Source organism: Lepidochelys kempii, chromosome 2 (genome assembly GCF_965140265.1).
Source record: "Lepidochelys kempii isolate rLepKem1 chromosome 2, rLepKem1.hap2, whole genome shotgun sequence".
Classification (NCBI taxonomy): domain Eukaryota; kingdom Metazoa; phylum Chordata; order Testudines; family Cheloniidae; genus Lepidochelys; species Lepidochelys kempii.
Window position 1 is genome coordinate 204898212 of NC_133257.1, and position 13546 is coordinate 204911757.

General features: G+C 43.1%; 1 protein-coding gene across 3 annotated transcripts in view; it reads left to right on the forward strand.

Moving 5' to 3' along the window:
- Window positions 1–10131: 10131 nt before the first annotated feature.
- The window catches only part of ANKRD28 (ankyrin repeat domain 28), a 227303-nt gene continuing 223888 nt past the window's right edge, over window positions 10132–13546 (forward strand). For 2 of the 3 annotated variants that reach the window (XM_073333566.1, XM_073333567.1), the window contains exon 1: window positions 10132–10377. In XM_073333566.1, the coding sequence (XP_073189667.1) occupies window positions 10351–10377 (27 nt within the window). In that variant the 5' untranslated portion in view covers window positions 10132–10350. Of the gene's footprint in view, window positions 10378–13090; window positions 13172–13546 lie in introns of those variants that run through there. The other variant, XM_073333568.1, reaches the window with a different exon arrangement.

Below are 13546 nucleotides of genomic sequence, written 5' to 3' on the forward strand. Positions count from 1 at the left end.
GAGGAATTTCCTTGTAGATGATGCAAGACTATGGAGAGACTATCAAGGGAACTCGTGCCTGTGTGGCAGCCCCTTTGCACCAGCTAAAGTAGTGCAAAGGGCCCTCAGGGTTGCCCTAGCTTCCTCTAGGTGTTGAACTGGCTCCTTGAATAAGGAAGGCACAAGCCACCACTTTCTGTCCCTGCACCAGTCTAGGGATGAAACTGGACTGAAGAGCACCTATGTTCTATTTTGATAGGCACTTTAGATGATAGACTAGGTCAGATAGATGACGCCATTATGGTATCCATTACAGTTCCATTACAACTAGAAAGCATGAAGGTCAAATTATTCAAAAACAAATTGGTAGAGCCAGAGTTACAAAACTTGTGTTGGATTTTGACAAAGTATTTCAAAGCACTTGTATGAAAACCTTGTGATGATGCTGTTATAAAATTAGAATGATTTACACTGGAAGATTAGATTCCTGCAAATGCTCATATAGTATTGCAGTGATGTATGCACCTGTGATATGAGATTATAAAGTTTCATTGATTTCAGATCCATTCCACTCTGTGCAAAAATGAAATCCGTCCTGCTTAGATACAGGGGGATAGTCTAGTGGTTGGAACAAGGCACTTGAAATCAGGTCTTATTAGATTGTATTCCTAGCTCTGTCAGTGACACACCTTGTGTAAGTCACTTAAACTTTCTGTGCTTGTTTAGTCATCTAAAAAGTATAAAAATAATAAATACCTATTGTGCAGGTTTTTTGCCAGGTATAAGTAATGTTTATGCAGTGCTTTAAAATCCTTTGAAAAGGTGCACTATTGTCAACAAATGAAACCAATCACAAAAACTGTTAAAATAATATAGTACAGACAAACTCACAAAATATCTCATACATGAGGCTTCTACAGAATCTTTATACATTCAGGCCCCTTATGTCTTTCAATTGCAGCACATATGGTCCTGTTTCAAAAACAATGGATAATATTACATATCATGGGGTAAGATTTCAGCATGGAGATTTAACATTAACATGAATGGGAGCCATGTAGTCTGATCCTTGCGCACACAGCTAAAAGCGTGCCCTTAGGTGTGCTGCATTGCTCTTTACAAAATTGGTTTTATAAGGGTGTTGTGGAATTTTCTAACTTTTGTGGATTCAAAAATCTTAATGTTATCAGTGCCACTGTTTCTTATGTTATATATACTTCAAATCCAAAGCACTTTCAAAAACCTGTTAAGGTTGCTAAGAGACAACAGTATAGTTATCTACCATATCATTTACAAAACCAAAGCACTTAAAAATAAAAAATAATATATAGTTTAGGCTGACCTAAATTGTATGATGTCTGCATAACAAACAAGAAATGCTTATTTCCTCACAACCACCTTAACTCTGATCTATGCAATTTTGAGATTTTCTATGTATTATTTCTAGGGTTTTTTTTATTTGAGAATCAAAATATTTTATTTTTAAGTGATACTGTCAAGAGGGAAACATTAAAGTATTTATCAAATTCTATATTTTTGTTAAAAGAAAAAGAGTACTAGTGGCACCTTAGAGACTAACCAATTTATTTGAGCATAAGCTTTCGTGAGCTACAGCTCACTTCATCGGATGCATTCAGTGGAAGATACAGTGAGGAGATTTATATACATACAGAACATGAAAAAATGGGTGTTATCATACACACTGTAAGGAGAGTGATCACTTAAGATGAGCTATTACCAGCAGGAGAACCGGGGCGGGGGGGGGGGGGGCGAGGGGGGGAGAAAACCTTTTGTAGTGATAATCAAGGTGGGCCATTTCCAGCAGTTAACAGGAAAGTCCAAGGAGCAGTGGGGGGTGGGAGAAATAAACAAGGGGAAATAGTTTTACTTTGTGTAATGACACATCCACTCCCAGTCTCTATTCAAGCCTAAGTTAATTGTATCCAGTTTGCAAATTAATTCCAATTCAGCAGTCTCTCGTTGTAGTCTGTTTTTGAAGTCTTTTTGTTCTAATATTGCGACCTTTAGGTCTGAAGTCGAGTGACCAGAGAGATTGAAGTGTTCTCTGACTGGTTTATGAATGTTATCCTGGCCACTATGGATGTAGAAGCCCTCTACACCAACATTCCACACAAAGATGGACTACAAGCCATCAGGAACAGTATCCCTGATAATGTCACGGCAAACCTCGTGGCTGAACTTTGTGAGTTTGTCCTCACCCATAACTATTTCACATTTGGGGACAATGTATACCTTCAAATCAGCGGCACTGCTATGGGTACCCGCATGGCCCTACAGTATGCCAACATTTTTATGGCTGACTTAGAACAACGCTTCCTCAGCTCTCGTCCCCTAATATCGCTACTCTACTTGCGCTACATTTATGACATCTTCATTATCTGGACCCATGGAAAAGAAGCCCTTGAGGAATTCCACCATGATTTCAACAATTTCCATCCGAACATCAACCTCAGCCTGGACCAGTCCACACAAGAGATCCACACACCACCCTATACCGGAAACCTACTGACTGCTATTCCTACCTACATGCCTCCAGCTTTCACCCAGACCACACCACACGATCCATCGTCTACAGCCAAGCTCTACAATACAACCACATTTGCTCCAACCCCTCAGACAGAGAAAAACACCTACAAGATCTCTATCAAGGATTCTTACAACTACAGTACCCACCTGCTGAAGTGAAGAAACAAATTGACAGAGCCAGAAGAGTACCCAGAAGTCACCTACTACAGGACAGGCCCAACAAAGATAATAACAGAATGCCACTAGCCATCACCTTCAGCCCCAACTAAAACCTCTCCAACGCATCATCAAGGATCTACAACCTATCCAGAAGGATGACCCATGACTCTCACAAATCTTGGGAGACAGGCCAGTCCTTGCCTACAGACAGCCCCGCAACCTGAAGCAAATACTCACCAGCAACCACACACCACACAACAGAACCACTAACCCAGGAACCTATCCTTGCAACAAAGCCCGTTGCCAACTGTGTCTACATATTTATTCAGGGGATACCATCATAGGGCCTAATCACATCAGCCACACTATCAGAAGCTCATTCACCTGCACATCTACCAATGTGATATATGCCATCATGTGCCAGCAATGCCCCTCTGCCATGTACATTGGTCAAACTGGACAGTCTCTACGTAAAAGAATATACGGACACAAATCAGATGTCAAGAATTATAACATTCATAAACCAGTCAGAGAACACTTCAATCTCTCTGGTCACTCGACTTCAGACCTAAAGGTCGCAATATTAGAACAAAAAGACTTCAAAAACAGACTCCAATGAGAGACTGCTGAATTGGAATTAATTTGCAAACTGGATACAATTAACTTAGGCTTGAATAGAGACTGGGAGTGGATGTGTCATTACACAAAGTAAAGCTATTTCCCCTTGTTTATTTCTCCCACCCCGCACTGCTCCTCGGACATTCCTGTTAACTGCTGGAAATGGCCCACCTTGATTATCACTACAAAAGGTTTTCTCCTCCCCCCTCCCCCGCTCTCCTGCTGGTAAGAGCTCATCTTAAGTGATCACTCTCCTTACAGTGTGTATGATAACACCCATTTTTTCATGTTCTGTATGTATATAAATCTCCTCACTGTATTTTCCACTGAATGCATCCGATGAAGTGAGCTGTAGCTCACGACAGCTTATGCTCAAATAAATTGGTTAGTGTCTTAGGTGCCACTAGTACTCCTTTTCTTTTTGCGAATACAGACTAACATGGCTGCTACTCTGAAACCTATATTTTTGTTAAAGTACTAAGAACTATTTCTTGAAACTATTGTTTATAATAATAAGAAAAGTGTATAACATTAATTAATGAAAAATATGTAATAGACCTGCATTTGAAGTTGATCTACATGTAAATTTGTATTTTGTCTGTGTGTATATATGTATTATGTATGCATATGTGTATATAATATAATATGTATAATGCCACAATCCTGCAAACGCTTATGTATGTCCCATTAACTACACATTTACTTAAATTTAAGCATATAGGTGTTTCCAGGACCAGTTTTGCAATTTTTATGTTTAGTTTTCTAAAGACTTTTGTGTTTGTGTTTCTGATGAAAGAAATGCAATAATTTTAGTACCTGTGCCCAACGGTGAATTTCATGTATTGTGAAAGAACTTTTTTCCATTTAGGAAGAGAACTGTCTTCCTTATATGCCTTTTTGTATGGATATTCCCATCTCAGTATTTTGTTAGTACCTGAAAACCTCTCTTTCTCTTTCCCCTTTTATTAGACGTATTCAGAGAGATTTGCAACGCTTCCTAATACCCGTTTTAGTGCCACTTTTCTATGGGTTAATAAGTTACATTACATAAAACCTACATGCATTCACTAGGTGAACTAGTCAGACAATAAGGATTCAAGTGCTACACAGTTCTATCTATCCTTCACCACATACAACCACACTAATATCACCATGATGGCCCAGTGCCTGGATGAGATCAGCTGCTGGATGAAGAAAAGGTGTCTGAAGCTGAACCTAAGTAAGACAGAACTGATGCTGGTGGGAAGAGGAAAGCATTTTAAAGAGTTTACAGCCACAGTACAGTCTCCTTTGGTTGAAGCTATGCATCCACAATTGGTCAACTACTCTGTCTGTAGTTTAGGAATATTCTTGGGTTCCTCATTGACACTGTCATGCTTGGCTAGGAAACTTCATCCCTTCTTGGTGGATGATGATCTGGCCTCTAATTCAAAATTGATTTAAATCAGTTAAGTAGAAAACCTTGATTTAAATTGATTTTAATCTTGTTTTGCATTTGTTTAGTTTTGTAGTTATTTTGCTAAAGAAAGGTGAATTGTCATTGATTGGTAACCATTAGAGCATGTTGATTTGCGAATAATTATAATCCTTACACAAATTTTTATGTCAGAAAATGGTAAATAATATTTAATTACTAGACAATGAATAATTTTTAACTCATGACTTGTCAAGCTGCAGTTGGATGGACATTAGTAATCACTTAAAATGCACAAAAACAGCTTTTCAAGTTTGTTTATTAGTTAAATAAGACTACTTTAAATGTGCTGGACAAATAAGATCAAAAAGCTTATCAAAATATGTTCTGCATTTAAAATTAACTTATTTTATTAAATAAAGTATCTGTAGTTAGTGAATTGAATTGATTTTTCTGTTGATGATGTCCTTCAAGATTAGAACTAGTAGATCTCATCTTTCCACACCTCATTTTACTCATAGATGGCAAGAGGAAAACAAGCTATACTGCTTTTTCAACTCCTGACTGGTTTATCAACTTTGAAAAAAATAATAATTGAACTGAACTAACTGGATAAATTGAAATGAAGAAAACATTTTCTCTGCACCTGCAGAAGCAGCTACTGCTTTCAAAAGCTGGTCTAGCACTTCAACAAACTCTGATTCCAGGTGCTTAGCCAGAGATTTCCACAAGTTTCATGGTTTGACTGCCTCTAAAACTTTGGCAGCAAACATGTACTGCTTGACTATGGTTTTTTAATTTAATTTAAATTACTTTAATAGATTATAGTAAGTTTGGGCTATACTATAGGTTGTCATAATTTCAAATTTAATTTTAGATCAACTTTAAAAAAATGGATTTAACTTTCATCAGAAAAATCCATTTAAAATAATCACTTTTAGAAATTATTGGTTTTTATCCTCTGTGCCTTTATCACTTCTTGGCTGGCTACAACAATGAAATATACCTGGTCATCATGCCTTCAGCTCTTAGAAAACTCCAACTAGTACAGAATGTTGTAGTGTGTCTTCTCAGCAACACAGACTATTGCAAAAACATCAGACCTGTCCTCTGTTCCCTATACTGGCTTCCGATAGAATTTCAAATCAAGTTAATAGTCTCTGCTCTTATTTTTAAGGCACTCAGTGGCCTCGGCTCAGGATATCTAATGTCTCATCTACACGGTGCCTTAGCGTATAACATCAAGGATGTAAATTCTACTGCCCACCAGTGTGTCGTGCACTAACTGGCATGGAAGAAAAGGAGTACTTGCGGCACCTTAGAGACTAACCAATTTATTTGAGCATGAGCTTTCGTGAGCTACAGCTCACTTCATCGGATGCATACCGTGGAAACTGCAGCAGACTTTATATACACACAGAGAATATGAAACAATACCTCCTCCCACCCCACTGTCCTGCTGGTAATAACTTATCTAAAGTGATCATCAAGTTGGGCCATTTCCAAAACAAATCCAGGATTTCTCACCCTCAACCCCCCTACACACAAATTCACTCTCCTGCTGGTAATAGCCCATCCAAAGTGACAACTCTCTATACAATGTGCATGATAATCAAGTTGGGCCATTTCCTGTACAAATCCAGGTTCTCTCACCCCCTCATCCCCCTCCAAAAACACACACACACAAACTCACTCTCCTGCTGGTAATAGCTCATCCAAAGTGACCACTCTCCCTACAATGTGCATGGTAATCAAGGTAGGCCATGTCCAGCACAAATTCAGGCTTTCTCACCCCCCCCCCCTTTTTTTTTTCCAGGGACACACACACACACATACAAACTCGCTCTCCTGCTGGCAATAGCTCATCCAAACTGACCACTCTCCAAGTTTAAATCCAAGTTAAACCAGAATGTCTGGGGTGGGGGGGTGTAGGAAAAAACAAGGGGAAATAGGCTACCTTGCATAATGACTTAGCCACTCCCAGTCTCTATTTAAGCCTAAATTAATAGTATCCAATTTGCAAATGAATTCCAATTCAGCAGTTTCTCGCTGGAGTCTGAATTTGAAGTTTTTTTGTTTTAAGATAGCGACCTTCATGTCTGTGATTGCGTGACCAGAGAGAACAACCACATACCACACAACAGAACCACTAACCCAGGAACTTATCCTTGCAACAAAGCCTGTTGCCAACTGTGCCCACATATCTATTCAGGGGACACCATCACAGGGCTTAATAACATCAGCCACACTATCAGAGGCTCGTTCACCTGCACATCCACCAATGTGATATATGCCATCATGTGCCAGCAATGCCCCTCTGCCATGTACATTGGTCAAACTGGACAGTCTCTACGTAAAAGAATAAATGGACACAAATCAGATGTCAAGAATTATAACATTCATAAACCAGTCAGAGAACACTTCAATCTCTCTGGTCACGCAATCACAGACATGAAGGTCGCTATCTTAAAACAAAAAAACTTCAAATCCAGACTCCAGCGAGAAACTGCTGAATTGGAATTCATTTGCAAATTGGATACTATTAATTTAGGCTTAAATAGAGACTGGGAGTGGCTAAGTCATTATGCAAGGTAGCCTATTTCCCCTTGTTTCCCCCCCCCCAAGACGTTCTGGTTTAACTTGGATTTAAACTTGGAGAGTGGTCAGTTTGGATGAGCTATTGCCAGCAGGAGAGTGAGTTTGTGTGTGTGTCCCTGGAAAAAAAAAAGGGGGGAGGGGTATGAGAAAGCCTGGATTTGTGCTGGACATGGCCCACCTTGATTACCATGCACATTGTAGGGAGAGTGGTCACTTTGGATGAGCTATTACCAGCAGGAGAGTGAGTTTGTGTGTGTATGGGGGTGGGGGGGGTGAGAAAACCTGAATTTGTGCTGGAAATGGCCCACCTTGATTATCATGCACATTGTAGGGAGAGTGGTCACTTTGGATGAGCTATTACCAGCAGGATAGTGTTTGTGTGTGTGTTTTTTGGAGGGGGGTGAGGGGGTGAGAGAACCTGGATTTGTGCAGGAAATGGCCCAACTTGATTATCATGCACATTGTGTAGAGAGTTGTCACTTTGGATGGGCTATTACCAGCAGGAGAGTGAATTTGTGTGTGGGGGGGTGGAGGGTGAGAAATCCTGGATTTGTTTTGGAAATGGCCCAACTTGATGATCACTTTAGATAAGCTATTACCAGCAGGACAGTGGGGTGGGAGGAGGTATTGTTTCATATTCTCTGTGTGTATATAAAGTCTGCTGCAGTTTCCACGGTATGTATCCGATGAAGTGAGCTGTAGCTCACGAAAGCTCATGCTCAAATAAATTGGTTAGTCTCTACGGTGCCACAAGTACTCCTTTTCTTTTTGCGAATACAGACTAACACGGCTGTTACTCTGTAACTGGCATGGGTGGATCTTGCTGATGTGCACTAAAATTTCCTTAGTGTAAACTACAGTAGTCCTATTTCAAGCAGTACTCTCTTTACTGCCTAAAGTACTGGGATGAAGACTCTGGTTGATAACTATGCGTATCTGGCACAATAGAACTCACTATAATAAGAATATAGCTCTTGTGTGTGTGTGTGAGAGAAAGAGACCAGCTCCTGAGAAATTTTCTGAGAGTGTGGAATGAACTCCCCTGGGAATTAAGGACTATCACAAACTTTTTCACCTTCTTTTCTAAGTGCAAGACTCCTTTCTTTGACCTTCTTTAACATAAATACATAGCAACATATATATATTAAAAATATCCAGCTCCTAAAAATAGCCCCTTTTTGGTATGTGTGCATCTGTGGCCCCTGGAAGATAAGAATCATATCAGAGACCCTACGTATCTTAACATAGGACTCTGCAAAAGCTAGGACTGACTCTGAGAATTCATAGTTAATAACAAAGCTATTTGTTTATGCTTTTGCCTAGAGGCTCTTCCCCCTAAAACCTTACCAAATCAGGACATTCCATTGCACGTGTTTCTCCCTTTGTGGGTGAGGATGAGAGAAGTAACACATGACAGATGTTAATCAAGATGCTGAGATACAATGTTGATGAGTGCAGTGTAAGTAGCTCCTTCTTACTTCATTGACCACCTGGAGCTCAGTTGTATTGGGCTCAATGGGGCCACTGGTGGAATGAGATGCTGTTAAGTATAAATAAAGAGCTTGGTATCCGACCCTAAATGAATCCCAAGTTAGAATTTGGTTGTTTGCAATACAAGTTTCACAAAGTAGTTCTGGTTTCTACTCAAATTACTTAACTTCTCCGACAGTTTCTGGAAAATATCTTCCATATCTTCTGAAACTTTGCCTTAAAATCCAGGCAATATAAAACCCCCGCCCCGCCCCCCCACATAGAGGAGGCTCCAATTGGCCTCATGACAGCACCTTGGTTGTCACCTCCACACCCTAAACCTCACTCTATGACAAGTAAGGTGCCCATATTTACCAAAGTAAATCGGGGACACTGTGGGGGGCTGGCCTGAGATGCATGACATCACCGTTCGCCTGTACCTCCGCACAGGGCTGTCCCGAGCCACCCGGTGTTGCTGCTTGCCCCAGCCCCATGCGACAGGGATTGGGGCTGACCACCTGATCCCTGCACTGCCCTGGGCTGGCGGCTCGAGCCCCGCTGCCCAGCACTTCATGTCACCACTGGCCTCCCGAAACGATTTGCTGCCCCCCACTAAGGGGGCACAACTCGCTTTTTTTTGGCAAAACTGGGCATTTGTTCTGTTTGCTCTTGGCGACTGATCAGAGCAACGTGCAACTGGCAAGAGCAAAGGGGACAAATGGCCATTCTTGCCAAAAAGGAAAAAAAAAAAAAAGTCATGACGTCTGGGACAGGGTTTAAAAAAGGGGACTGTCAGCCCAAATGGGACGTATGGTCACCCTAATGATAACCCGCTCCCCTGCGAGGCGCCAGACGGGCTAGAACAGGAGCTGAAGGTCACTGGGGCACCCGGAGGCTGGGTCCTGGTTCCCCCGCGAGTCGCTGCTTTGCGGGAGGGAGATGAACCCGCATTTGGCGGCAGCAGTGACCATCCCGGCGCCTTCGGGGTTTTCTCCCCAGGCGGTGGAGGGGCAGAAGCGGTGGGGGGGTAATTACAGTTCTTGATACAGGCTCAGCCCCCCCCCCACGCCCGTCACCCTCTCCCCTGCCCACCTCCGTATCTTCGCCTCCCGCCCTGTGCCCCGAACCTGCCTCGCCCACCCCCGCTGCTGCTGCTCGCCAATCACACGCTAGCTCCCCCGGCCGGGCCAATCGGCGCTACCCTTACTCCGCCCCGACCCCTGCTCCTGGCCCAATAAGCACCGCCCTTGATGGTGAGTGGCGGGCCGGGGGGGTGGCTGGGGAGCTGCTTTGCGGCCGCCCGAGTCTAATTCCGGAAGCTGCCTCTGAGAACGACGCGGGGGCGGGGCAGAAGGGGGCGGGGCAGGAGGGGGACTTCCCCCTCCTCATCCCCGCGCGCGCTGTTTCCTCAGGGCTCACGGCTTCCCCCTCGGCGCCCGGTGCGGAGCCCGGGCTGGGCGCGGGGCGTGGCCTGTGCACGGGCTGATCGGCCCCTGGGAAGAGGCGGGGCAGCCGGAGTCAGTTGGCGGCCGGAGGCGGCGGCTGGTCGGTGCGGCGGCCTCGCCATGGTTTTCCTTAAACTCCGCGAGCAGGTGGGTGCGAAGGGCGGTGAAGCGGCGCCTGCCTTCCTCCCTCCCTCCTCCATTCCCGGCCCGGGCGCGCCCCCTGCGTGGGTGACAGGCTCCGGGGGAGGCCCCGTGGCTGCGCGGGGGCTGCCGGGCCCCGTGTGCGCGGTCGGGCTCCGTGCCTGCCGCTCCGTGCTGGGCAGGGGGCTGGGGGCCCATGTGCTCGGTGCGGGCGAATCTCTTGTTACCCTGCAGCGTGTTTGTGAGGGGGGCGGGCGGGCTCGGCGCTGCCTGTCCCCGCCCCCCGGCTTCTCCCGGGTAACCGGCCCCGGCCGAACAGGTGACCGCGGTGTCTGCCCTTGCCCGCCCACATGCCCAGCCGCTCTCGTTCCCGGCCACACGCCCGCTGGCCACCCTCTGAGGTGTGAGAGTGAGTAAAGGGGTTAAATAGCACGCCGACATGTGACTGCCTTTCACCATGATCACTTTAAAAAGATACCCGCCTTGCTTTCTCCAGTTCTAGTGTCTCTGACGCTGGAAGTCCGCCCTGCTTTAATGGCGTGGTTGTATTCCTGATCATCCGAACCATTCAGTTTTTGTAAAATCCTTTGGAGAAGGAAGGTACTATGTTAGTGGTGAGCATTGACGTTGGTCTGGTTCTGTGTCTAAATCTTGGTCTGTCTTCTCCAGCTGTACAGCTAAAGGTCCTGGTTCAGGCCTTCATTTCATGCCTTGACTTCTGTGAACTCCTCCTTGCTGGCCTTGACAAATTTCATTGTGTTCCATGTACCCAGTTAAAATGCTGCTACAAAGATAACTTTCCTGGTTTGTTGCTTTGACTGCATTACAGACCTTTGTGTCAGTTTGCTGGCTCTCTCTTCTCCACCCCATCAAACACAAACTACTTGTCTTCATTTCTAAGGCCCTCTCTGGCTTACCTCTCTTTTTTTTATACAGTAGGAAGATGCTGACCTCCCACCTATGTTCTGCCAATAGTGCCAGTTTTATTTAGGATGTTTGTGCTTTCGAATGTTTGTGCTTTCTACCATGCTGCCCTTTGTGCATCAGCCATCTCAATAAAAATCCACAAAGCCCATTATATTGTCACCTTAAAACAATTTGCTGTGATGCCTACAAAAATAGTTGGCAGTGGTGAAGCAGCTGATGTGATGTGCTGTGGGCCACTGCTTATCATGCTAACCAGTATCTCTTCATTACATTGCGCTCTCTGTATATTTGTATCCATGTGCATCATGTTTTACACTTAGATTGTAAGCTCTTTCAGGCAGGGGCCCTCTGTGTGTTTACTTGTACAATGCCTAGCAAGATGGGACGGTGGCTACTGAATTATAAATAATTGTCTTGATTGTTGTCAGTAAATTAACAAAAACTCAGATTTAATGGAAGACCTGAAATTTAATTAGTAAGTCTTATAAGACCCCAAATACATTTAATATTCACAATAGTTATTTTGGGCTTTAATTTTATGATCACTTTATATTGATTTCTTCTAACTAAACAAAGAAGAGGAGGCTGATTTGTTCGCATTTATATGACATATAAGCACTTCATACTAGAGATTCCAAGCTGTCAGGTGTACAGGTACAGAATGAATAGGGCCCTACTAAATTCTTGGCCATGAAAAACACCTCACGGAACGTGAAATCTGGTCTTTTGTGTGATTTTTATCCTATACAGATTTCATGGGGGGAGACCAGTGTTTCTCAAAGTGGGGGTTCTGACCCAAAAGGGAGTTGCAGGAGGGACACAAAGTTACTTTAAGGAGTCTTGGTATTGCCACCCTTACTTCTGTGCTGACTTCAGAGCTGGGCGGCATACCATGGTACCCTTACTTCTATGCTGTTGCTGGCAGTGGCTCTGCCTTCAGAGTTGGGCTCCTGGCCAGCAGCTGCCACTCTCCAGCTGCTCAGCTCTGAAGGCAGCGCCAGCAGTAGCAACGCAGAAGTAAGAGTAGCAGTACTGCACCTGCCCTCCAATAAGCATATGACCCCCCCCATAACTCCTTTTTGCGTCAGGACCCCTACAATTACAACACTGTGAAATTTCAGATTTAAATGGGTGAAATCATGAAATTTACCATTTTAAAAATTCTCTGTCCATGAAATTGACCAAAATGGACCATGAATTTGGTAGGGCCCTAAGTATGAAATAATTTCTGGAGTAATAATCATATCCGTGCAATAGCATGTAAATTATCTCTTTGAATTTCATTACTGTGCAGCAGGAAAAAATATCAGTGTGGTTGGAGCTTGGCCTCTGGGTACTACCACAATACAAAGAATAATTAATTTGGAGAAATTAAACATTTATAGGAATGTCAGTTTGTATAGATATTTTGGTATGAAAGTGTAGTTTCATTTCCAAAGAGTGAGGGATAGAAGCATCTTTTGAAGAAAATATGTTGTTAAAAAGATATATTAATAGTTGGAGTTGTGTAGTGTTTGTTGATAATTGAATGCTAGCTGTCATTGAAATCATTGTGTGAAAACTTGGAAGCTGTTCTGCGTTGCTATGGCGTGTAATTTTTAAGCCCATTTAGTGAGTTGTGTGTATAATGGTTAAATAATGGAAATTTATTTTTCTCTTTATAGTAAGAATAACCTTTGGATACACTGCTACTTAACAAAATGAAGATTTTTGAGATGAAAGATCTTGCTCTCTTCCCAGCTGGTGGCATGCTGCTCTCACCTTGCTACTCAAATAGCCATCTTTTGGATTGGTCTCAGTGATCTGCTGTGATAGCATCTCATGTGCCTCATTTAGAATTTGTGATGCTCTACCAGTTAGGTGCCCCATTAAAGTATGTTAAGTTTTTTGTTTTAAATTGGTATTGACCAGCCCCACCTGAAAATTAACGCATATTTTTGGGGGGATAGTGTTTGGAGGAAGCAGTTATTCTAGGGTACCATATTAATAGAAGTGTCAAATGCTGCATCATTTCTAGTATTTGCTGCCAAGCTGTAAACTCCAGCATTCAGTAACTGTAAATTGTGGTTATAGTTAAATCTGTTATATATGAAGTTATTGTGATAAGTTTTATGATTCTTGTAAGTACTCTTCCTTGTGAAAGTACTAGCTTTATTTAATCAAATTAATAATATGCTAGTGGACCTACATAGATCATAGTGCTGGCAATAGGTACCTATAGTGAAGAACTGAATAGCCTGACTAGTCC